The following is a 24359-nucleotide window of genomic DNA, read 5'->3' as shown; positions in this document are numbered from 1 at the left end:
CACAGGCCCTTCCTTCTCCCTCCCCCTTTTACACTAGTTGTCTAACCTCTATCTTTCAATCCAGATGAAGGATGATTTTTCAACCAAAATGTCAACTGTCCTTTTCCCTCCACAGATGCTGCCTGACCCACTGAGTTCCTGCTGCAGGTTATTGGTTACCATGGAAACGGAATCGGGCCCTCATCCGTGCTGGTCCCAGTTGCTTGCATTTGGCCTCTATTCCTCTACATCTTTGCTATCCACATACCTTTCCAAATACCTTTTAAATTACATAATTGCATTCAAAGTTCATAGTAAAATTTATTATCGGAGTACATACTTGTCACCACATACAACCCTGGGATTCTTTTTTGGCAGGCATACTGAGCAAACCTATAGAACAGTAACTATAAACTGTAAACACCAAGAACTGTTTTAACTGTAAACAAACTGTGCAAATACAGATACAAATAAATAGCAATAAATAGTGAGCATGAAATAACAATATAAGAGTCCTTAAATCAGTATAGTTATCCCCTTTTGTTCAAGAGCCTGATGGTTGAGGGATAGTAACTATACTTGAACCTAGTGGTGCGAGTCCTGAGGCTCTTGTACCTTGAAGGCAACAGCCAGAAAAGAGCATGACTTGGGTGCTTATACTTCATATAGATTAGCTCAATGGCTGGGAGAGTTTTACCCGTGACGTACTGGGCCGAATCCACTACCTTTTGAAGGATTTTCCATTCTTGATCTCCGAACTTGAATGCCTCTGATCTGGCTCTCAGCAGTTTCTGTATTTCATTGTTCATCCAGGGCTATAATTGGGAAAAACCCTGAATGATTTTGTGGGGACACATTCATTCACAGCTGCTTTAATAAAGTCGGTAACAACCCCGGTGTAGTCGTTCAAGTCTTCAGATAAGTTCTTGAACATGGCCCAGTCCACTGACTCAAGGCTATCCTGTAATTATTCCTCACCCTTCCGCAATCACTTCTTGGTTGCCTTGATCTCTGGAGCCTTGCTCTTTTGGCTCTGTCTGTATAAACATAATAGAACAGCCAAATAATCCAACTTGCCAAAATGAGGTCTCTGGAAGGAACAATAGGTATTCCTTATCGTAGTACTGCAGTGGTCTAGTGTGTTGGGACATCTGGTGAAACAGGTTACAGTGGTTCCAGAAAGTTTTTGAACCCTGTAGAGTTTTCCCTTTTTCTGATTAAGTACGACCTAAAATGTGATCAAATCTTTATGTAAGTCCTAAAACTCAATAAAAGGAACCCAATTAAATAAATAACACAAAAGCATTATACTTGTTCATTTATTTATTAAGAAAGTGTTCCAATATTACATGTATTTGTTGGAAAAAGTATGTGAACCTTTGTTTTCAGTAACTGTTGTGACGCCTTGTACAGCAATAACTTCAACCAAACTTTTCCAGTAACTGGTGCTCAGTCCTGCACATTGGTTTAAAGGAATTTTAGGTCATTCCTCCTTACAAAACTGCTTCAACTCTGGGATGTTGGGGGGCTTCCTTGGATGAACTGCTTGCTTCAGGTCCTACCATGACAATTCTTTAGGATTAAGGTCAGGACTTTGACTCAGCCATTCTAAAATACAAAATTTCTTCTTTTTAAACCATACTGTTGTTGATTTACTCTTGTCTTTCGGATCATTGTCTTATCCAATTTCTATTAAACTTCATGTGATGGACAGCTACCCTGACATTCTCCTGTAAAATATCTTGATATAATTTTGAGATCATTTTTCCCTCAATGATTGCAAGCTGTCCAGGCCCTGAGGCAGTAATGTAGCGACAAGCCATGTTTCACATTAGGATGAGGTTTTGATGTTGGTGTGCAGTGCCCTTTTTCCTCCAAACTTTTTGCATTTCTGCCAAAAAGTTAAATTTTTGTCTCATCTGTCCACAGAACATTGCCCCAGAAGAACTGTAGAACATCGGCTGGTCTTTGCAAACTCGAGATATACAGCAAATTATATTTTGGAGACTGGTGATTTCCTTCCATGAACACCATTCTTCTTCAGTGTTTTACTTACAGTGGACACATGAACAGAGACTTTAGCATGTTCTAGAGATTTCTGAAGGTCTTTTGCTGTTACCCTTGGGTTCTTTCTCACCTCCGTCAGCATTGCACGTTGTGCTTTTGGTGTGATCTTTGCAGGATGTCCACTTCTAGGGAGAGTAGCAACAGTACTGAGTTCCCTCCATTTTCAGACAATTTCTCCTACTGACAGCTGATGAACACTCAGATCTTTCGAAAAGCTTTTGTAGCCTTTTCCAGCTTCATGCATCTCTACAATTCTTCTTCTAGGTCCTCTGACAGTTGATTTGATCGAGGCATGGTGCACATAAACAGATCTTTCTTGAGAAGAGCAGGCTCTGTCAGAAACCTGACTGTGTGTGTCTTTTTTATAGATCAGGGCACCTCTACAACCCACATCCTCCAATCTCATCTCATTGATTGGAAACCTGACTCCAAATTGCTTTTATAGAAGGCATTTTCCCAGAGGTTCACAAAATTTTTCCAAGAAATATTGTACATGTAATATTGGATCAGTTTTCTCAATAAATAAATGAACAAGTATAATGTTTTTGTGTTATTTATTTAATTGGGTTCCCTTTATCTAGTTTTAGGAGTTAGGTGAAGATCTGATCACATTTTAGGTCATATTTGTGCAGAAATAAAGACAATTCTGCAGAATTCATGAACTTTCTAGCACCACTGCATATGATGATGATAATTGGACAGGGTTTTCTTCAAACAGGCATGGTTAAAGTCAGCAACTATAATTTGAAATGCATCAGGATGGGCCGTTTCTTGTTAACAGAGAGCATCGTGCAGTTTTGCGAATGCTTGCTTATAATCAGTCACTGGTAGTACGTAAACTGTGGTCTGGATCATGGACGAGAACTCCCAAGGGAAAAAGAATGGTCTACGTCTAATCATTAATTGTTCTAAGTCAGGAGAACAAGATGTTATTATAACCCTAATGTTCGTGCACCAATGATAAATGTGCTTTTTAGTACACTCCACCACCTTTTTCCTTACCAGAATTTGAGGTTTGGTCCTTTCTGAAAATCATAAAACCTTCTGGCCGGATAGCTGCATCCAGTATGTTCGCTATTAACCAAATCTCAATGCAGCAAACAATTGAGGTGTGCCTCTGCTTTTTTGTATTTGTATCTGGCTTTGATTAAGGTCTCTGTCTGAAAAGTTGACTGTTTATTCCTAAAAGTACATATCTGTCACTGTATACAACCCTGAGATTCATTTTCTTGCAGGCATACACAGTAAATCTAAGAAACACAATAGAATCAATGAAAGACTCCACCCAACAGAATGGACAACCAACCAATGTGCAATGACAACAAACTGTGAAAATACAAAAGAAAAAAGCAACAATAATAAATAAATAAACAACAGACATCAAGAACATGAGTTGAGGAGTCCTTGAAAGTGAGTCCAGGTTGCAGGAACAGTTCTGTGATGCGGCTAAGTGAAGTTATCACCAGTGGTTCAAGAGTCTGATGATTGAGGGGTTCCTGAACCCCTGAGGCTCCTGTACCTTCTTCCTGTGGCGAGAAGGGAACATGGCCTGGATGGTGGGGGCCCCTGATGAGGACTGCTGCTTTCCTGCAACAGTGCTCCATTTAGCTGTGCTCAGTGGTGGGGAGGACTATACTTGCTGTGATGCACTGGGCAGGATCCACTCATTTTGTAGGATTTTCTGTTCACACTCCATAGCTGCTGCCTGACCTGCTGAGATCCCCCCCCTGCATTCTGTGGGTGTGTTGCTTTGGATTTCCAGCATCTGCAGTATCTTCTGGGTTTACCACTTTCTGTGATAGCGGGGCCCAAGAACCACCACCCTCTGTATGAAAATACTTGCTCCTTTAAACCTCTTTTCAATCACTTTAAAACTATGCCCTCTAGCTTTAGACTCCCCAGCCCTCGGGAAAAGACTGTGGCTATTACCTTATCCATGCTCCTTATGATTTTACATCCTTTAAACATTTGTTATCCAGGTTAATTTTTACAATGCTTTCTGGACATTCGCATAGTGGCTAAACCACGATAATTGGCAAATATTACTCTACTCTTCAAGAAGGGAGAGAGCAAGAAGGAAGGAAATTAAAGGCTAGTCAGCCTGACCTTAGTGGTCCGGATGATATTGGAATTGATTGCTAAGGATACTTGGGGGCACATGATAATACAGGCCATAACCAGCATGGTTTTCATAAGGAAAAATTATGCCCGGCAAATCTGTTGGAATTCTTTGAAGAAATAACAAGCAGGATAGACAAAGGAGAATCGGTTTATGTTGTGTACATAGATTTTCAGAAGCCCTTTGACAAGGTGCCACACATGAAGCTGCTTAACAATTTAAGAGCCCTTGGTATATTACAGGAAAGATTCTAGCATGGATAAAGCAGTGGCTGATTGGCAGGAAGTAAAGAACAGGAATAAAGGGAGCTTTTTCTGGCTGGCTGCCAGTGACTAGTGGTGTTCCACAGAGGCCTCTGTTGGGACTACTACTTTTTATGATATATGTCAATGAATTGGATGATGGAATTGATGGCTTTGTGGCAATTTTTGCGGACAATACAAAGATAACTGGAGTGGCAGATAGTTTTGAGAAAGTAGAGAGGCTACAAAAGGACTTAGACAGATTAGGATTCCAGACCAAGCCAGTCACCTTCTACCACCACTCTTCTCCGCCTCGCGGAATTAGTCCTCCCCCTTAACAATTTCTCCTTTGGCTCCTCCCACTTCCTCCAAACTAAAGGTGCAGCCATGGGCACCCGCATGGGTCCTAGCTATGCCTGCCTTTTTGTCGGCCATGTGGAGCAATCTATGTTCCAAGCCTACACCGGTATCTGTCCTCCTCTTTTCTTACGTTATATCGACGACTGCATCGGTGCTGCTTCCTGCATGCATGCTGAGCTCATCGACTTCATTAACTTCGCCTCCAACTTTCACCCCGCCCTCAAATTCACCTGGTCTATTTCCGACACCTCCCTCCCCTTTCTAGATCTTTCTATTTCTATCTCTGAAGACATCCTATCCATGATGTCTACTACAAACCTACAGACTCTCACAGCTACCTAGACTATTCCTCCTCCCACCCTGTCTCCTGCAAAAATGCTATCCCTTTCTCTCAATTTCCTTTCATTCTAGGACAAAGGAGATGTCTTCCTTTTTTAAAGAAAAGGGCTTCCCTTCGTCCACTATCAACTCTGTTCTCCATCGCGTCTCCCGTATTTCACGCACCTCTGCCCTCACACCCATCCCCCCGCCAGCCCACCAGGGATAGAGTCCCCCTGGTCCTCACCTATCACCCTACCAGCCTACAGATCCAACGCATAATCCTCCGTAACTTCCGCCACCTCCTACGTGATCCCACCACCAACCACACCTTCCCCTCCCCCCCACTCTCGGCTTTCCGCAGGGATCGCTCCCTACGCGACTCCCTTGTACATTCATCCCCCCATCCCTCCCCACGGACCTCCCTCCGGGCACTCATCCCTGCAAACGGAAGAAGTGCTACACCTACCCCCACACTTCTTCCCTCACCACCATCCCAGGCCCCAGACAGTCCTTTCAGGTGAGGCACCACTTCACCTGCGAGTCAACTGGGGTGATATACTGTATCCGGTGCTCCCGATGTGTCCATTTATACATTGGGGAGACCCGCCACAGACTGGAAGACCGTTTCGCCGAACACCGGCGCTCGGTCCTCCAGCAGTGGCGGGATCTCCCTGTGGCCACACACTTCAATTCCACAGACCACTCCCACTCCGACATGTCTGTCCATGGCCTCCTCTACCGTCAAGATGAGGCCACACACAGGTCGATGGAGCAATACCTTATCTCCTGCCCAAGTAGCCTCCAACCTGCCGGCATGAACATTCAACTCACAGACCTCTGTTGATACCCCTGCCCCACTCTTACCCCATCCCTATCTATTATTTTAGTCTGGTTCTCTTTCTCTCTCTTTTTCCCCCCTCACTATAATCTCTCCCCCCAGCCCTACCTTTCTTTCTCTTTTATTTCCCATAATTCTCCACCTTCCCCCTAGCCCATTTCCCTCCAGCCTATCACTTCCCAGCTCTCTACTTTATCCCTCCCCCTACTTCTTATTCCCCCTCGACCATCTCATGTTACTTCACTCCTGATGAAGGGTTTCGGCCCGAAACGTCGTTATTACCTCCTCCCATAGATGCTGTCTGGCCTGCTGAGTTCTGCCAGCATTTCGTGTTTTTTTTATTTATTTCCAGCATCTGCAGATTCACTCGTGTAGGCAGATTAGGAGAATGGGCAATGCAATACAGTGCCAGGAAGTGTACAGCCATGCACTTTGACAGAATAAATAAAAGGTTAGTCTATTTTCTAAATGGAAAGAAAATTCAAAAACCTGAGGTGCAAAGGCTTGGGAGTCCTCATGCAAGATTCTTTAAAGGTTAATTTATGTGTTGAGTCTGTGGTGAGGAAGGCAAATGCGATATTAGCATTTCATGAGGACTAAAAGCAAGGATGGAATGTTGAGACTTTATAAAGCATTGGTGAGGCCTCACTTGGAGCATTGTGAACAGTTTTGGACCCCTTATCTGTGCTGACACTGGAGAGGGTTCAAAGGAGATTCACAAAAATGATTTCAGGATTGTACAGCTTATCATATGAGAAATGTTTCATGGCTCTGGGCCTGTACTCACTGGAATTCAGAAGAATGAAGGGTGACCTAATTGAAACCTATCAAAAACTGAAAAGCCCCAATAGAGTGGATGTGGAGAGGATATTTCCTGTGGTGGGGGAGTCTAGGACCAGAGGACACAGTCTCAGAATAGAGGGGTGTCCTTTTAAAACAGAGAAATTTCTTTAACCAGAGAGTGGTAAGACTATGGAATTCATTGGCACAGGCAGCTGTGGACGCCAAGTCTTTACGTGTACTTAAGGCAGAGGATGATAGACTCTTGATTGGTCGGGGCATGAAGGAATACGGGGAGAAGGCAGGAGATGGGAGTGAGAGGTAAAATGGATCAGCCATAATGAAATGGCAGAATGGCCATGATGAAATGGCCTAATTTTTCTTCTATATCTTATGGTCTTATTGTCTAATATCACTCCAACCCGATGGCATGAATTTATCTAACTTCCGGTAAAATCGATTTCTCTGATTCCAGTTATTTCTCCCCCTCCCACTTCCAATTCCCACTCTGGCTCACCCGCCCCCATCTCTTCTCTTGTCCACACCTGCCCATCACCTCTCCCTGGGGACTCTCCTTATTCCCCTTCTCGCAATGGGCCACTCTCTTCTCCTATCAGATTCCTTCTACTTCCGTCCTTTACCTTATTCACCTATCACCTCCCAGCTTTCTCATTTCACCCCTCCTCCACCCACCAGGGTTCACCTATCACCTTTCAGCTTGCCTTCATTCCCTCCCCCACCCTTCTTAATCTGGCTTCTTCCCCCTTCCTGATGAAGGGTCTCGGTCCGAAATGCCAACTGTTTATTTTGTGTGTGTGTGTTACTCTAGATTTCAAGTCTGCAGAATCTCTTCATATCTCATAACTCAGAGGCTGGGTTGTCTTTTACAACTTGGGTAGGGCTGGTGTCAGGGGCGGCCATAAACGATTTTATAATTGTAGTGGACAGAAGCTTCTCAAAGTGATTAATATTGCACTACCAGATCAAAAGATACAAGTGAACTCAAAGGAAAATTAAAGCCCAGTTAATATTTTCTCCTCAGTTCCCATGCAGAAACTGTATTAAACTGTATTAAATCAAAGCTTGTCACATCTCTGGGACCTCTTAGAACTCAAATAAAATAAATCTGCCCTCTTCAAGGAGATGACACCCGTCACAAAACTAATAAGAGAGACTGGGGAGATATCAAGATGAATGATTGTTTCTTTAAATTCACTTGATGTTTATTCAGTTTTGAATATGACACAAGTTCTCTTGCACTCAGTCAATGCTAAAGGCATTTAAGGCTGCTATAGCAAAGGAACAAAGGGAGGCAAATGATGCTTCTGCTCAGTATCAAACAGACAGGAACATCACAACTTGGAGCACGAGCTGGATTCATAGCTGCTTGAACTGTTATTTTTTAGTTCTTCACAGAATGTGGACAACCCTGGCAAGGCTAACAGTTTATTCACACCTGATCGTCACTGGACAGCTTTAGAGACATGCAATCATAGAGTCAGGCAGCATAGGAAAAGGCCCTTCGGCCCACCTTTGTGGGCTAGTCCTATTTTCTCACAGTTTTGGCCCAAATGCCTCTGAAACCTTTCCTATTTGATATTTTTATTCAGAGATACAGCGCAGTAGGGGTCCTTCCAGCCCAACAAGCCCATGCCACCCAATTACATCCATGTGGCCAATTAACATCTTTGGAATGTGGGGGGAAGCCATAGCACCCATCATCAAGGACTCCCCCCACCACCACCATCCAGGCCATGCTCTCTTCAAGCTGCTGCTGTCTTGAAGGAGGAACAGGAGCTTTTGGACCCACACCACCAGGTTCAGAAACAGTTATTACCCCTCAACCATCAGGCTCCTGAACCAGTGAGGATAACTTTACTCACCTCAACACTGAACTCATTCCACAACCTCTAGGCTCCCTTACAACTCAAGTTCTCAATATCATTCATATTATTTATTTACTTATTATTGTTATTTTTTGTATTTGCATAGAATGTCTTCTTTTCCACGTTGGTTGTTGTCTGTCTTTGTTTGTGTTTACTTTTCATTGACACTACTTACTGTGAATGCCCACAAGAAAATGAATTCCAGGCATAATATATGGTGACATATATATACTTCAATATTAAATTTACTTTAAACTTTGACATTTATACTCCAGAATGTTCTTTAATCACATTTAAAAATCAGAACGTGACATGGTGAGATTTAAATGCACGTGCCCCAGATCAGTGGTTACAGACAAAAGAACAAAATTATCAAGACATCAGGTTAGGATTCAAATAAAATTCCCTCAACACTGTCCTGTCACAAAAACTAAAGAAAGATTAGTGGGCTAGGTACAGAGTAAGCTCCCTCTACCCTGAAGTGTCATCCAGCATTGGGCTGGCTGTTGGACTGGAAATATTCAATAAACCTCCTCAGACCAATGGGGTTTGGGCTTTGGTAATGAGCAGCAGTGAAAAGCCGGATGAGGCTACAGCTTGTCTGGCAGTTCACCCGGAGGGAAGCTGCAAGCTGTCTCTTGTCCAGTCATACAGCCTGAACAATCTGCACTGTGCCCCCCTGCACACCTACCTCACCTCCCTCACCCCCTCAAGCATCTTCGCGGAAACCCATGTTGATTGTGTAGTCATCTGTAAATAGGGGCAGCCTGGGCACACTGGGCCACATCATCACTTTGTGCTCGGCTCTGCAAGGCAGGGTGAGCATTAGTCTCATTTTAGTTGCTAATCCTCTCCTACAATAGGTGAATTCTGCCTAAGTTAAATATTGAATGACTTCTCTTTGTGAAACTACGAAAAGGGAAGTCATACACAGGGTGGAAGAGCAACACCTCATATTCCATCTGGGTAGCCTCCAATCTGATGTCATCAATTTCGATTTCTCTAACACGGTAATTTCTCCCCACCTTCCCTTTTCTCTTTTCCATTTCACATTCTGGTTCCCCTCTCACTCCTTCTCTTCCCTTTATCTGCCTATCACCTCCCTTGGTTCCCCTCCTTCCCTTTCTCCCATGGTCCACTCTCCTCACCTAACACGATTCCTTCTTTTTCAGCGCTTTACCTCTTCCACCTATCACCTATAGTACAAAAGTGCGAGCTTCTTACTTCATCCCCACCGCTCTGCCATCCACCCAGCTTCCCCCTCACCTGGTCTCACCAATCACCTTCCAGTTTGTACTCTTCCCACTCCCCTCGCTTTCTTATTCTGGTTTCTGCCCCAGTCCACAGATTCATCACCCTCTGGCTAAAGACATTCCTCTTTATCTCTCTTCTAAATGAACAGTCTTGTCTTCTGAGGCAGTGTCCTCTCATCTTAGACTCTCCCACTATTGGAAACATCCACTCTGTCAAGGCCTTTCAATATTTGATAAGGTTCAATGAGATCCTCCCTCATTCTTCTAAACTCCAGCGAGTACAGACACAGAGTCATCAAACGCTCCTCATATGTTAACCCTTTCTTTCCCAGGATCATTCATGTGAACCTCCTCTGGACCCTCTCCAATGGCAGCATATTCTTTTTTTGATAAGGGGCCCACTAAGGCACTATGCTAGGATTGTGGTTAGCACAACACTATTACAGCTCAGAGTGTCAGAGTTCAAAGCTCAGTTCTGGTATTCTATGTAAGAAAGTTTGAATGTTCTTTCCGTGAGCATGTGGGTTTCCTCTGGGTTCTCCAGTTTCCTTCCACAGTCCAAAGATGTACAGATTAGTTAGTTAATTGCTCATTATAAATTGTCCTGTGATTAGGCTAGGGTTAAATAGGTGGGTTGCTGGGCAGTACAGCTCATTGAACTGTAAGGCCCTATTCCGCTCTGTATCTACAAACAAATAAAAGAAACTGCTCACAATACTCCAAGTGTGGTCTGACCAATGCCTTATAAAGCCTCAACTTAGTAGGACAAAGAACAAGACAACTGAGTGAGTTAGCAGAGTGGTGAGAGTCATGTTAGGAGGGGGAGAGGGAGGGATGGGAGCATGAGAGAGACAGGGAGAGGAGCAGGGAATGGAAGAGAGAAAAGAAAGCGGGACAAAGGAAGGAAAGAAAGAGGGAGAGGAGAGAAAGAAAACAAGAAGAGATAGACAGACAGAGAGAAAGAAAGAGAGAAGAGAGAAATAGAGGGAAGATGAGAGAAGAAAATGAAGGACAGATAAAGGAGAGAGATGGGGGAATGAGAGAGAGAGAGCCGCAGGAAGTGAGCAAAGTGGAGAGGTAGAGAGAGGAGAGTGGAGGTAGAAAGGTTGCACGAGAGGGTGAGACTGTTTTAAGGGAAAGCGGTCACAGTATGCAATTGGAGAGGTGTTAGTAAGAGCTGGAATGAAGTAGTCTCCAGCTGTGAGGACTCTGCTTGCTCACTGTTGTGAGATCATGAAATCCTGGGGGAATATTGATTCTGGCAGGCACCTCCCTGGTAGCTGTAGAGGTTCTGTAGTACTGTCTACAAACAATATACTGCTCCTACAAGCGATTTGGTTCATCAGCCTCTGCAGGCCCCCTTCAAAGAACCTTTTTTTTACAAAAACACATTTATTAAAAATTCAGACCACTGCAGTACAATCACATTACAAACAGAAAAAAAGACAAATCATGACTAACACAGACTAAACTAACCCATTCCCATTCTCACTGAGGATGGCATTTATCCCGTGGTGCCTAATGGTCTCAAAACACCTCTGCTACCATTGGACACTGCGTGTTCTTTTTCCACAGATACCCAGGCATGGAGATACCCCCTGAACATTGCCAGGCAAGTAGCCCAGGCAGAACACTCCACTGCCCTGGGAGACAATTCCCACTGTCTAGATTCTCTGGTGTAGGATATTGAAGAATCAGTCTGCAGTCGCTGAGGAAGAGCTGGTGGTGGAGTGCAAATGCTGACAGATTAAGTCTCTCCGTTAATGGCTACTATCTCCAAAACAGCATGGTGCCACACAAGGGAGACTGGCGATGGTGCTGCTAATTGGTGCTACTGAATTTTGTAAAACCTTTCAAGTTTTTTTTATATAACTCAGCATGGAGCAACAATTAGTGCCATCTTATCACTGAGAAAATGAAGCCGGCTTCAGTCTCTTATGTGGGGCTTGCACTCCCAATCTTGAAAGGAAAAGCCTACAAAAGGTAGTGGATGCCGTCCAACACAGGTCCCCACCACGGAACAAATCTACAAGGAGTTCCATCGCAGAAAATCAACATCTATCATCAAGGACGCCCACCATGCAGACCATACCCTCTTCCCACTGCTGCCACATAGGTGTACAAGAGCCTTCGGTCCCACACCACCAGGTTTAGGAACAGCTATTACCCCTCAACCATCAGGCTCCTGAACTGGAAGAAATAACTTCACCCACCCCAACACTGAGCTGTTCCTACAACATATGGACTCACATTCAAGGACTCTCCCACTCATGTTTTCAATAACTAATGATTATTTATTTATTATTATTATTTTGCTTATTTCCCTTTTTGTATTTGCACAGTGTGCTGTCTTTTGCACATTGGTTCTTTTTCCGTCTTTGTTGTGTTTCACATTGATTCAACTGTATTTCTTTGTACTTACTGTGAATGCAGGAAAATGTATCTCAGTGGAGCATAAGGTGACACATATGTACCTTGGTAATGAATTTATTTTGAATCTGAAGCTGGCAACCAACATCTAATGCAACAGACAAAGCAAAATGTGTTCCAGTGGAACCATTATGATAGAAGATGATGGTGGCTACACAGAGCATAGGCAGCTGGCATTGTACGTCATTGCGATCTCCAGCCGTATAAATAATATCTCTAAATGAAAATGCTGGTGTTAAGAGATAAAAGCAGAGTGAATAGTGGATTATGAGGTGATTTGGAATACCTCTGAGAGAGTCTGTTTGCACTCCCTTCTTGAAGTGTGAAAATATCCCTTCAGCACAGAATACATTCATCAGCTCATCTGCAATGGAGAAATGCTATGATCTTTATTGTTGGTTCAACAAGAAGTGTACATTGTTGGATTGGAACAGAGGACATACTGTGGAGCAGGCAGCACAGTACAGGCCCTTTGGCCCATGATCCAGCCTACTCCAAGATCAATCTAACCCTACAACACACACAACATGATGCAGGAACCCGGCAGGTCAGGTAGCATCTATGGAGAGGAACAAACTGTTGATGTTTCAGGCAGAGACCCTTCATCAGGACTAGAAAGGAAGGGGGCAGAAGCTAGTATAAGAAGGGGAGGGGGAGGCATATTCTCCTTTTCTTTTATCCATGTGTCCAAGAGTCTCTTAAATGCCCCTAATATATCTGCCTCTATTACCACGCTGGGCAGCGTGGTCCATGCGCCCACCGCTCTCTGTGTGAAAAACCTACCTCTGATATTCGCCTCTCCCTACGAACACCTTAAAGTTATGCCCTGTGGTAGTAGTTATTTCTGTCCTTGGAAAATGTCTCTGGCTCTTCGGTCAATCTATGTCTCTTAAAATGTTATGCACCTCTGTCAAGTTAGCTCTCATCCTCCTTTGCTCCAAAGGGAATAACCCTGGCTCACACAATCTATCCTCATAAGACATATTCTATAATCCAGGCAGCATCCTGGTAAATCTCCTCTGCACCCTCCCTAGAGCTTCCACATCTTTCCTATAATGAGGTGACCAGAACTGAACATAGTAATCCAAGTGTGGACTAACCAGAGCTGGTTAACACTTTATAAAGCTGCAACATTATCGTGCAGCTCTTGAACTCAGTCCCCTGATTAATGAAGGCCAAGAGTTCATACACCTACAACCTGCACTCCATTTTGAGGGATCTTTGCATTTGAGATTAGGGTGTAGAATTTCTATTTTTCTTGTATCCTTGTAGCTTAAAACTTTCATATAATCACCTATATTTGTGTAATTGTTCAGTAAATTTTCTAGTAATTGTAGTATAGCTAATTCTGTATTTTCTAGAAGCTTTTGAGCTTTTCTACAGCAAATGTCACATCATTTGAATCTGGATATTTCACAGGTTACATTAAGGCCAGAAAAAACAGGAGTGGAATTAGGCCATTCAGCCCATCAAGTCTGCTCTGCCATTCCATTATGGCTGATTTATATTCCCTCTCAGCTCCATTTTTCTGCCTTCTCTCTGTAACCTTTCACACTTTTACTAACCACTAACCTATCCATCTCTGCTTTAAATATACCCAACTATTTGACCTCCACAGCCATCTGTGGCAATGAATTCCACAGATACATCACCCTCTGGCTAAAGAAATTCCTCCTCAAATCTGTTCTAAATGGATAGTCTTATATTCTGAGGCTCTGCCCTTTGGTCCTAGATTCTCCACATCTATTTTGTCTAGACCTTTTGATATTACATAGGTTTCAAAGTGACTCTAACCCTCCCCCCCCCCCAAATTCTTCTAAACTCCAGTGAGTAGAGGCTCAGAGCCATCAAACACTCCTCATACATTAACCCTTTCAATCCCAGGATCATTGTTGTGAATGTCCTCGGGATCCTCTCCAGTGTGACAATATATCCTCAAAAGTGGTTTGACCAAAGCCTAGTGAAGCCTTGGGATTACATCCTCACTCATTAGGAACGACACAGGTAGTGGCAGTGACAGCACAGGAAGGTGAACAACAAACAGTGTTTTGGGGGTGGATAAAACTTGAAATTCCAGAAGAGAAAAGAGAACATGGAACATAGAAAATTACAGCACAAGAACAGGCCCTTCGGCCACAATGTCAGGCCGAACCAAATAACTTAGTCATCTGAATTTGAATCTGAATGACCATATCCTTCCATTTTCCTATCTAAATATCTCTTAAAAGTCTCTAATGTTTCTGCCTCTCCCACCACCCCAAGCAGCACATTCCAGGCATCCACCACCCTCTGTGTAAACAACTTGCCCCTCACATCTCCTTTAAAATGATCTCCTCTCTCCTCTGTGGAAACACAATCGAACGCCAGAAATGTGAGCTACAAAGCCGACGATGTGAAATTGTTGAAATGATTGTTGGGATCAGAAGACTGTAAGGAGTCTGGAGATGATCCTTTAGTTTTGTTGGGACTCGTTAAGGGGAATGTACTGAGGTGGTTCTTGTACAGACTACTCGTGTATACTTTTCACTTCCTTGCTGTTTCCTGTGGTTTGTTTTACCACCCAGCAATGAGGGAGATCCCCAGAGGAGGTCTCTTTATGCAGGGGTCCTTTCCCTATACACTGGGGATCTGGGGTGGAAGGTGCTTCATGAAGGTCCTGCCAAGCACCAACACACACAAAACCTGGAGGAACTCAGCAGGTCAGGCAGCATCTATGATGGGAAATGAACAGTCGATGTTTTGATCTGAGATCCTTTATCAAGATAGGAAATGTTTGTTCTCATTTGATGCTGTCAGATCTGTTGAGTTCCTCCATATTTTGTGCGTGTTGCTCTGGATTTCACTGATGGTTCACGGACTGCATAGCCACCCGTTCTTTCTGTGGCCAGGGGAGGGGAGGGGGGAAGCCAGGGAACAAAGTGTACATGGAATATGAGAAGTTGCAACCTCTATTTGAGTCTCTGATGGGGCCTTTCTCATGTTTTGGTTACACTTCAGATCCACGGTCCTGATCTACGGTCACTTGTTACGGAGGGGAGAGGGCCACTCCTGGCATCTCCTGGTCAGTTAGCTCCCAGGCCTAGTCAAACGGGCTATTCAGGTTCATTGTCATCTCTCTATACACATAGACAACCAAATGAATCAACGTTCCTCCGGACCACGGTGCACTCACACAGCATATATCACACACAACACATAAAGCAAAATATTATACCTTAATAAGTTAATAAAATATAATTCAAATGCATGTAGTAAAGCACAGCACTGGTAAACATTCAACAGCTCACTGCCCTAGTGACAAGAGCTCAGTGCTGGCAGAGTGCTCAGTTTTACAGACTGAGGGAAGAAGCTGTTACCCAGTCAAGCAGTCCTAGAACCTCCTTCCTGATCTTAGCGGGTCAAAGAGATTGTGGTATGGGTGGTAGGGATCCTCAACAATGCTTTGGGCCCTTGATATAAAACATAAGAAATAGGAGCAGGTGTAGGCCATCCGGCCCACCGAGCCTGCTCCACCATTCAATAAGATCATGGCTGATCTGGCCATGGAATCATCTCCACCTACCTGCCTTTTCCCCATAACCCTTAATTCCACTACTATGCAAAAATCTATCCAACCTTGTCTTAAATATATCTATAAGAACATAAGAACCCTCCCAGTAAATATTACAAATGGGGTAGGGAGAGCCTGGTGATCCTCTCAGAAGTTTTTACTGTCCTCTGCAGCTCCCGTACCACACAATGATGCAGCCAGACAGGACACTCTCGATGGCACTCATGAAGAAAGTTGTTAAAATGTGGTGGGGAGCCGTGCACACCTCAGTCTTCTCAGAAAGTGTAGATGCAGCTGTGTCTTATTGACCAGTGAGGAGGTGTTGTGGGTCCAGGTTAGATCGTCTGTTATGTGCACACCAAGCAACTTTGTGCTCTTCCCTCTCTCCTCAGCAGAGCCATTGATGTAGAATGGAGAGTGGTCGATCTGTGCCTCCCTGAAGTCCACAATCATTTATTTTGTCTTGTCCACGATGAGAGTCAAGTTGTTCTCTCACACTGTATGACAAGTCTCTCTACCTCCTCTCTGTATGCCGATTCATTGCTGACAGGTGAAACACGGGTCCGGGCAGGGGGTAGTCAAGGGCTTTGCCCAAGCCCATTACCTGCCCCTCTTCCGGGGTTAGGGCCATGCTCTGGTGTCTTTGGAAAGGAGCACGTGGTCTCTATGGGCGCAATAGGGGATTCCCGAGAACAGTGGGGCCCTCAGGGGCTCAAATATGTTGCAGATAGTAATAATTGTATTTTAATTTGGAACAGTAAAGTTTGTGACTTCAGCATCCACCCAGCTTCCCCTTCACCTGGTCTCACCTATCAGCTGCCAGCTTGTACTCATTCCTTCCCCCCTTCTTATTCTGGCTTCTTCCCCCTTCCTTTCCAGTCCTGATGAATGGTCTCAGCCTTAAACGTTGATTGTTTATTTCTCTCCACAGATGCTGCCTGCCCTGCTGAGTTCCTCTAGCATTTTGTGTGTGTTGCTCTGGAGAATCTCTTGTGATCATAGTTAATAAAGCCCTGATTTATTGTATTGTGTTTTGTTGGTGAATAAAGTTTTGTTAAAAAAAAAACAGGTTAAAAGGCCAAAGGGCAGTGGCGGGGGGAGGGGGGGGATGAATTAAAATGACAGGCAGCCTCGTGGGCACCCGTCTGCGTCCTGTAGAATGCAGTAACCTGTACCAAGTTGCAAGTAAGGAATGAAATTATACCAAAAAATGGCATCTGTGGCACAGGTTAGGAAATACCCTAAAATAATTGGTAAAGTGGGAAAATAAGGTGTAAGTATTATTTTTAATATATTATATCTTCAACAGGTCTTCAAACATCAATGTCTCAAATTTCTGGAAATTACCCCCACCTCACTCCACCATTTCCCATTCCTGTCTCCCTCTCTCACCTCATCCCTTTAACGTGCCCTTCACCTCTCTCTGGTGCTTCTCCCCTTCCCTTTCTTCCATGGTCTTCCACCCTCTCCTGTCAGATTCCCTCTTCTCCAGCCCTGTATCTCTTTCACCAGTCGATTTTGTCTCCCGGTTTCACCTATCACGTGGCACCTCCTACTTCATCCTCCCCTCCCCACCCTCTGACTTCTCCCCTGCCTTTCATAAGAACATAAAAACATAAGAAATGGGAGCAGGAGTCGGCCATCTGGCTCATCGAGCCTGCTTCGCCATTCAATAAGACTATGGCTGATCTGGCCATGGATTCATCTCCACCTACCTGCCTTTTCTCCAGAACCCTTAATTCCTCTACAATGCAAAAATCATGTCTTAAATATATTTACTGAGGTAGCCTCCACTGCTTCACTTGGCAGAGAATTCCACAGATTCACCACTCTATGCAAAAAGTAGTTCCTCCTCATCTCCATCCTAAATCTGCTCCTCCGACTCTTTAGGCTATGTCCTCTAGTTCTAGTCTCACCTATCAGTGGAAACAACTTTCCTGCCTCTATCTTATCTATCCCTTTCATAATTTTATATGTTTCTACAAGATCTCCTCTCATTCTTCTGAATTCCAGCGAGTACAGTCCCAGGCAACTCAATCTCTCCTCATTGTCTAACCCCCTCATCTCTGGAATCAACCTGATGAACTTCCTCTGCACTGCCACTGAACCCAGTATATCCTTCCTCAAGTAAGGAGACCAGAACTCAAGGTGCAGCCTCACCAGTACCCTGTACAGTTGCAGCATAACTTCCCTCGTAAATCCAATCCTTCTACCAATGAAGGCCAACATTCTATTTGCCTGCTGACCTGCAAACCAGCCTATTGTGATTCATGCACAAGCACTCTCCAGCCCCTCTGCACAGCAGCATGCTGCAATTTTTACCATTTAAATGATAATCTGCTCTTTCATTTTTCCTTCCAAAGTGGATGACCTCGCATTTACCAACATTGTACTCCATCTGCCAGACCCTTGCCCACTTACTTAACCTATCTATATCTCTGCAGACTCTCCGTATCTTCTGCACAATCTGCATTTCCACTCAATTTAGTGTCATCAGCAAACTTAGATACACTAAGTTCCCTCTTCCAGATCGTTAATGTATATTGTGAACAGTTGCGGGCCCAGTACTGACCCTGTGGCACACCACTCACCACTGATTGACAACCAGAGTAACACTTGTGTATCCCAACTCTCTGCTTTCTATTGCTTAACCAATCCTCTATCCATGCTAATGCATCACCCCAACTCTATGCATCCTTATCTTATGGATAAGTCTTTTTTGTGGCACCTTATCAAACACCTTCTGGAAATCAAAGCAAATAAAGTCCATCTGTTCCCCTCTATTCACTGCGCTCGTTATATCCTCAAGGAACTCCAGTAAGTTTGTCAAACAGGACCTGGCTTTGCTGAATCCATGCTGTGTCTGCCTGATGGATCCATTTCTTTCCAGGTGCCTCACTATTTCTTCATTAATGACAGCTTCAAGCATTTTCCCAACTACAGATGTTAAACTAACTGGCCTATAGTTACCTGCCTTTTGCCTCCATCCTTTTTTGAACAGTGGTGTCACATACACCATTTTCCAATCCACTGGGACCTGCCCAGAGTCCAGAGAATTTTGGTAAATTATCACCAAAGCCTCTACTATAACTTCTGCCCTCAATCCCTCAGCCGCATCTCTTCCATTTCACACACATCTGCTCCTACCCCATCCTCCCCCCACTCTGCCAGGGATAGGGTTCCTCTTGTCCTCACCTACCACCCCACCACCCCAGCAGCCTCTGTCTGCATCCAGCATATAATTCTCTAGAACGTCCGCCACCTCCAATGAGATCCCACCACCACGCACTTCTTTCCCTCCCCTAACTTTGTGTTTCTGCAGGGATCACTCCCTATGCAACTCCCTTGTCCATTCATCCCTCCCCACTGATCTCCCTCCTAGCACTTATCCTTGCCACAGAACAAATGCTACACCTGCTACTTTACCTCTTCCCTCACTACCATCCAGGGCCCTAAACAGTCCTTCCAGGTGAGGTGACACTTCACCTGTGAGTCTGTTGGGGTCATTTTCTGTGTTTGGTGCTCCTGATGTGGCCTCCTATACATCGGTGAGACCCAAAGTAGATTGGGAGACCACTTCACTGAGCATCTATTCTCCATCTGCCAGAACAAGCAGGATCTCCCAGTGGCTACCCATTTTAATTCACTTCCCATTTCTATTCTGATATGTTCATCCATGGCTTCCTTCACTGTCATGATGAGGCCATATTTAGGTTGGAGGAACAACACCTTATATTCTGTTTGGGTAGCCTTCAACCTGATGGCATGAACATTGATTTCTCAAACTTCCGGTAATGCCCCACAACATCTTCCCCCCGTTCTCCATTACCCATCCCCTTTTCCCTCTCTCACCTCATCTCACCAATCAACTTCCCTGCTTTTAACTTCATCCCTCCCCATCCTGGTTTCACCTATCACCTAGTGCTTCTCTCTCCCTTCCCCCCAGCTTTTAAATCTACTCCTCAGCTCTTCTTCTCCAATCTTGCCGAAGGGTTTTGGCCTGAAACGTTGACTGCACTTTTTTCCATTGATGCTGCCTGTTCCTCCAGCATTCTGTGTGTGTTGCTCAATGTGATGCGCATTCAAGATGCTCTTCTACACACCATTATTGCAACGTGTGGTTATTTGAGTTACTGCCGCCTTCCTGAATGCTTGAACCAATCTGCCCATTTTCCTCCGACCTCTCTCATTAACAAGGTATTTTCATCCCACAGAACTGCTGTTTATTTGATGTTTTTTATTTGTTTTCATCACCATTCTCTGTAAATTCTAGAGACTGTTGAGTGTGAAAATCCCAGGAGATCAGCAGTTTCTGAGGTCTCAAAACAACCTGTCTGGCACCAATAGTCATTCTACAGTCAAAGTCAGTTAGATCACATTTCTTCCGCATTGCGATGTTAGGACAACAGCTGAACCTCTTGACCATGTCTGCATGCTTTTATGCAGAGTTGGTGCCACATGATTGGCTGATTAGATAATTGCATTACCGAGCAGGTGTACATGTGTTCCTAATGGAGTGGCCACTGAGTCTGAACTTCAGGGTTGAAATACAACGTATGTGCTAACAACCAACGCAACCTAAGGATGAGGTGTGCTGGGGAAAGTCTGCAAGCATCACCACTCGTCCATGTGCCCGGATGCCCACCACGTTCAACACAAGCAACACCAGCAGAACAAGCCCTTTCCTCCCTCCCACCCACCCACTCGGATATAATTTTCTATTCATCATGGAAACTGTGTTTTCTGTAGAGTGTGCTGAACAGGCATCTTGGTAACAGAGTCACAGAAATGGACCCTTCGGCCCACTACATCCATGTTCACCTTTTTGCCAATTTACACTATTGGCACCCACACAGACCCCAGGGCAGACCTCCAGGTCTAGAGCTGTCTTGTGGACAACTGGTCTGCACAGTGGACTTCAGGCAATCTGGTAACTCTTCCTTACACTGTCTCTGCATCATTGCCGTTCCTATTTGGTAGGAATAAAATAGGTCCATGGACATGGTGAGGATCCCTACCTTGCTGTAAGAGAGGAGGATGTGGCAACTCTGGTGAAAATCTTAATCATTGCCATCTTACATATATCGGCTGCAGAACCTGTATAAGCCATGACAAATGGAAATCAGTGTTAGTGTACAAATCAGCGGCTACACAACCAGGCAATTTCCACTCTAAATTGGTTAATCGGTTTGTTATTGTCACATGTACAATCACATGTTTCTTACGTGTGACACATGTCACATGTTTGTGTGTAGTTTTCTTGTTGTTTTTTTGTATTTATTTATTTATTGAGATACAGTGCAGAACAGCTCTTCGAGCCGTGCCCCCCAGCAATCCCCCAAGTTAATCCTAGCCTAATCGTGGAACAATTTATAATGACCATTGAACCTAGCCACCGGAAATCTACACAGAACCAAAAATGTGCAAAATACTCTGCAGGTCAGGTGGCTCCTACGGAGAGAGAAAATACAGTTAATGTTCAGATCACTGAATTTTGTTTTTAATTGTGACAACGCAGAACAGGCCCTCCCAGCCCTTCGAGCCATGGCACCCAGCAGTCCCGATTTAACCCAAGCCTAATCACAGGACAATTTACAATGACCATTGAACCTACCTACCGGAATGTGGGAGGAAACCGGAGCACCCGGAAGAAACCCATGTGGTCATGGCCTCACAATCTATCTCTAAATCTTTCCTATCCACGTACCTGTCCAAATGCCTTTTCAATGCTCTACAGTTTAATCACATCCTTCGTACATGAAATACAAAATTGACCCCTAGTGTTTATTTTACAAGAGGGAATCGTAAAGAAAAGGGATTTGAGATGGGGCTAATATTTAAACTTCAGCTCAGTAGCCACTTTATTAGTTGTGTGGGATAGCATGGTAAGTTCTCTTGACGGTGGTCTACAGTGGTCCAGAGTGTTGATTCCTCTGGTACTACAAGGGCTTTGTTGGTAATAATTATTTATAGACTTTTCAAGTTGGCCTGGTTAAAATCCCCCAAAATGATGGGGAAATGATGAGCTGTTCCAGCCTGTTGATTACATCACTCATTTCGTCTAGAGCCTGTTTTACACTGGCCTAAGGTGAGCTATACACTGCTTCTAAGATGATCACTGAAATCTCCCACAGCAGATAAAATGGATGACACTTGATGGTGAGGTGTTCCAGATCTGGTGAACAGGACTCGGTCATGCCTTATTCTCATTGCTACCATCAGGAAGGAGGTATAGAAGCTTGAAGGCACACACAACTTTTCAGGAACAGTTTCTTCCCCTCTGAGATCCAATTTCTGAATAGACATTGAACACATGAACTCTATCTTGCTACTTTTTTATTTCTATTTTTGCACGGCTTATTTAACTATTATATATATTTTTTCTGTAATTCACACTTTTTTGTTATTATTATGTATTGCAATGTACTGCTGCTACAAAGACAACAAATTTCATGACATTTGCTGGTGATATTAAACCCTGATTCTAATTCTGAAAGGCCAACACATCTGCTCATTAATGCAAATATCTAATCAGCCAATCAAGTGGCAACAATTTAATGCATAAAAACATGCGGACATGGTCAAGAGGTTCAGTTGTTGTTCAGGCCAAACGTCAGAATGGGGAAGAAAGGTTATCTAAGTGCTTTGCTGCTGCTTGTGCATGGGAGGAGGGAGGAGGAGCTTTGGGGTTTCTCAGTCTTTGGGGTACTCTTCCATTTTTTGTGGATGTCTGCAAAGAGCAAGAATTTCAGATTATATACTGTATACATTCTCTGATATTAAATGGAACCATTGAACCTTTGGCTTTGATTGTGGAATAATTGTTCGTTTCAGATGGGTTGGTTTGAGTATCTCAGAAACCGCTGGTCTCCTGGGATTTTCATGCACAACAGTCTCTAGAGTTTACAGAGAATGGTGCAAAAAACAAAAAAAAAGGACTTAGTGAGTGGCAGTTTCGTGAGTCTTGAGAGAGCTCTGAGGAGAATGGTCAGACTGGTTCATACTGACAGTAACTCAAATAACCACACGTTAAAACGATGGTGTGCAGAAGAGCACCTCTGGATGCACATCACATCGATTTTGAAGAGGATGGGCTACAGCAGCAGAAAGGCTTAGTGGCCTCTTTATTGGGCACATATAGCACACATAATTACAACAGCAGTAAACATCAGACACAATAACAAATAATAGCTCAAGTCCCTGAGAGTCACATCCTGCAGATTGATGATGCTTGGGATGTTGTCGGCAAGAACAAGCCCGCAGCAATCCGATCATCACACACTAGTGCATCCACAGACGAATGCAATCCAGCTTGTCTTCTTACCTTGGACTACAAAGTTAACAGCCTGCCTCTCCGCTTGATTCCTGGCACAGTAATCCTGTGAACTGATGAGAGGGAATGACCTCTTACGGCCCATGATCGAAACAACATGACCTAACAGAATCAGACAAAGACACTCTGTCATCTCCATCTCACCATAGGTCTTCAGAATAAATAATTATCCACAGACTGTATATGTAATAATCAGCTCCTCTGTCATGGACACAATGCACCAAGTATTTTTCCTCAATGCTGCAAATCTGAACAACTCTCTGATAGGTTTAAGGCAGGAGCCATGGAGCCTTACAATTAACCGAGGGGTCCATAGACGCCAGATTGGGAACCCCTGTTTTAAGGATAGTCTCTTTGGAGAGAAGGAGGAGGACAGGTGACTTAAGAGAGGTGTACAAGACAATAAGAGGCAAAGACAGAGTGGACAGAGTCTTCTCCCCAGGGCAGATACCCCTGATTCAAGACAGCATAATTTTAAGGTGTTTGGAAGGAAGAATAGAGGGGATGTCAGAGGTAGTTTTCTTTTACGCAGAGAGTGGTGGGTGCATGGATCGCCCTGCCAGGGGTGGTGCTAGAGGCAGTTTCATTAGGGGCATATGAAAGACTCTTAGATGGGCACGTGGATCAAAGAAATATGGAAGGCTATGTAGAAGGGAATGGCTAGATTGATCTTGGAGTAGGTTAAAAGGTTAGCGCAACTTTGCTGTACTGTTCCATGCTCTATAAGAGGGTGGCAGGAATTAGGAACTCCCTGCCAGAAAAAGTAGCAAGCTTCTTAGAGATGATTGTGGTGTCTCTTCCTTTCTCCACTTGGTGTTCAACTATCTATGCATGTTTTATTCCATATCTGTACTTTCATCTTCTTTATTTTTATATAATTAACTATAATTGCTGAAAATTGTTTTTTGTGGTGTAACATACCTTCACCAACACACCACAGGAAATTCCTAATACATGCAAATCTATATGAAGAGTAAAATTGATCCTTGATTAGGACTGTTGGTTGGTTAATTGGTCATTGTAAATTGTCCCATGATTAATATTAAATTGGGGAATTCTAAATTCAGTCTTCTAAACTCCAATGAACACCAACCAGAACTGCCTAGCCTCTCTTGAGACAGCCAAAAATCAGTGGGAGTTTGTTTAGGAACAGGATATTGGCACTGCCATTCACTCCTGGTCCATGCTGGAAGTCGCCCTA

The 24359-nt window shown here is 43.9% G+C and overlaps 1 protein-coding gene across 1 annotated transcript in view; it reads right to left on the bottom strand.

The window, feature by feature from the left end:
* poln (polymerase (DNA directed) nu) overlaps window positions 1–24359 on the bottom strand; it is a 293465-nt gene that overhangs the window by 16708 nt on the left and 252398 nt on the right. Inside the window, exons 15-16 of the mRNA XM_073047757.1 lie at window positions 23150–23260; window positions 20844–20922 (exon numbers count right to left, since the gene is read on the bottom strand). Of these exons, the coding sequence (XP_072903858.1) occupies window positions 20844–20922; window positions 23150–23260 (190 nt within the window). The remainder of the gene's footprint in view (window positions 1–20843; window positions 20923–23149; window positions 23261–24359) is intronic.

The sequence above is a fragment of the Hemitrygon akajei genome, chromosome 6 (genome assembly GCF_048418815.1).
Source record: "Hemitrygon akajei chromosome 6, sHemAka1.3, whole genome shotgun sequence".
NCBI classification, from domain to species: Eukaryota; Metazoa; Chordata; class Chondrichthyes; order Myliobatiformes; family Dasyatidae; genus Hemitrygon; species Hemitrygon akajei.
The sequence above is the reverse complement of the archived record's forward strand: the minus strand, read 5'-3'. Positions and strand labels throughout refer to the sequence as shown.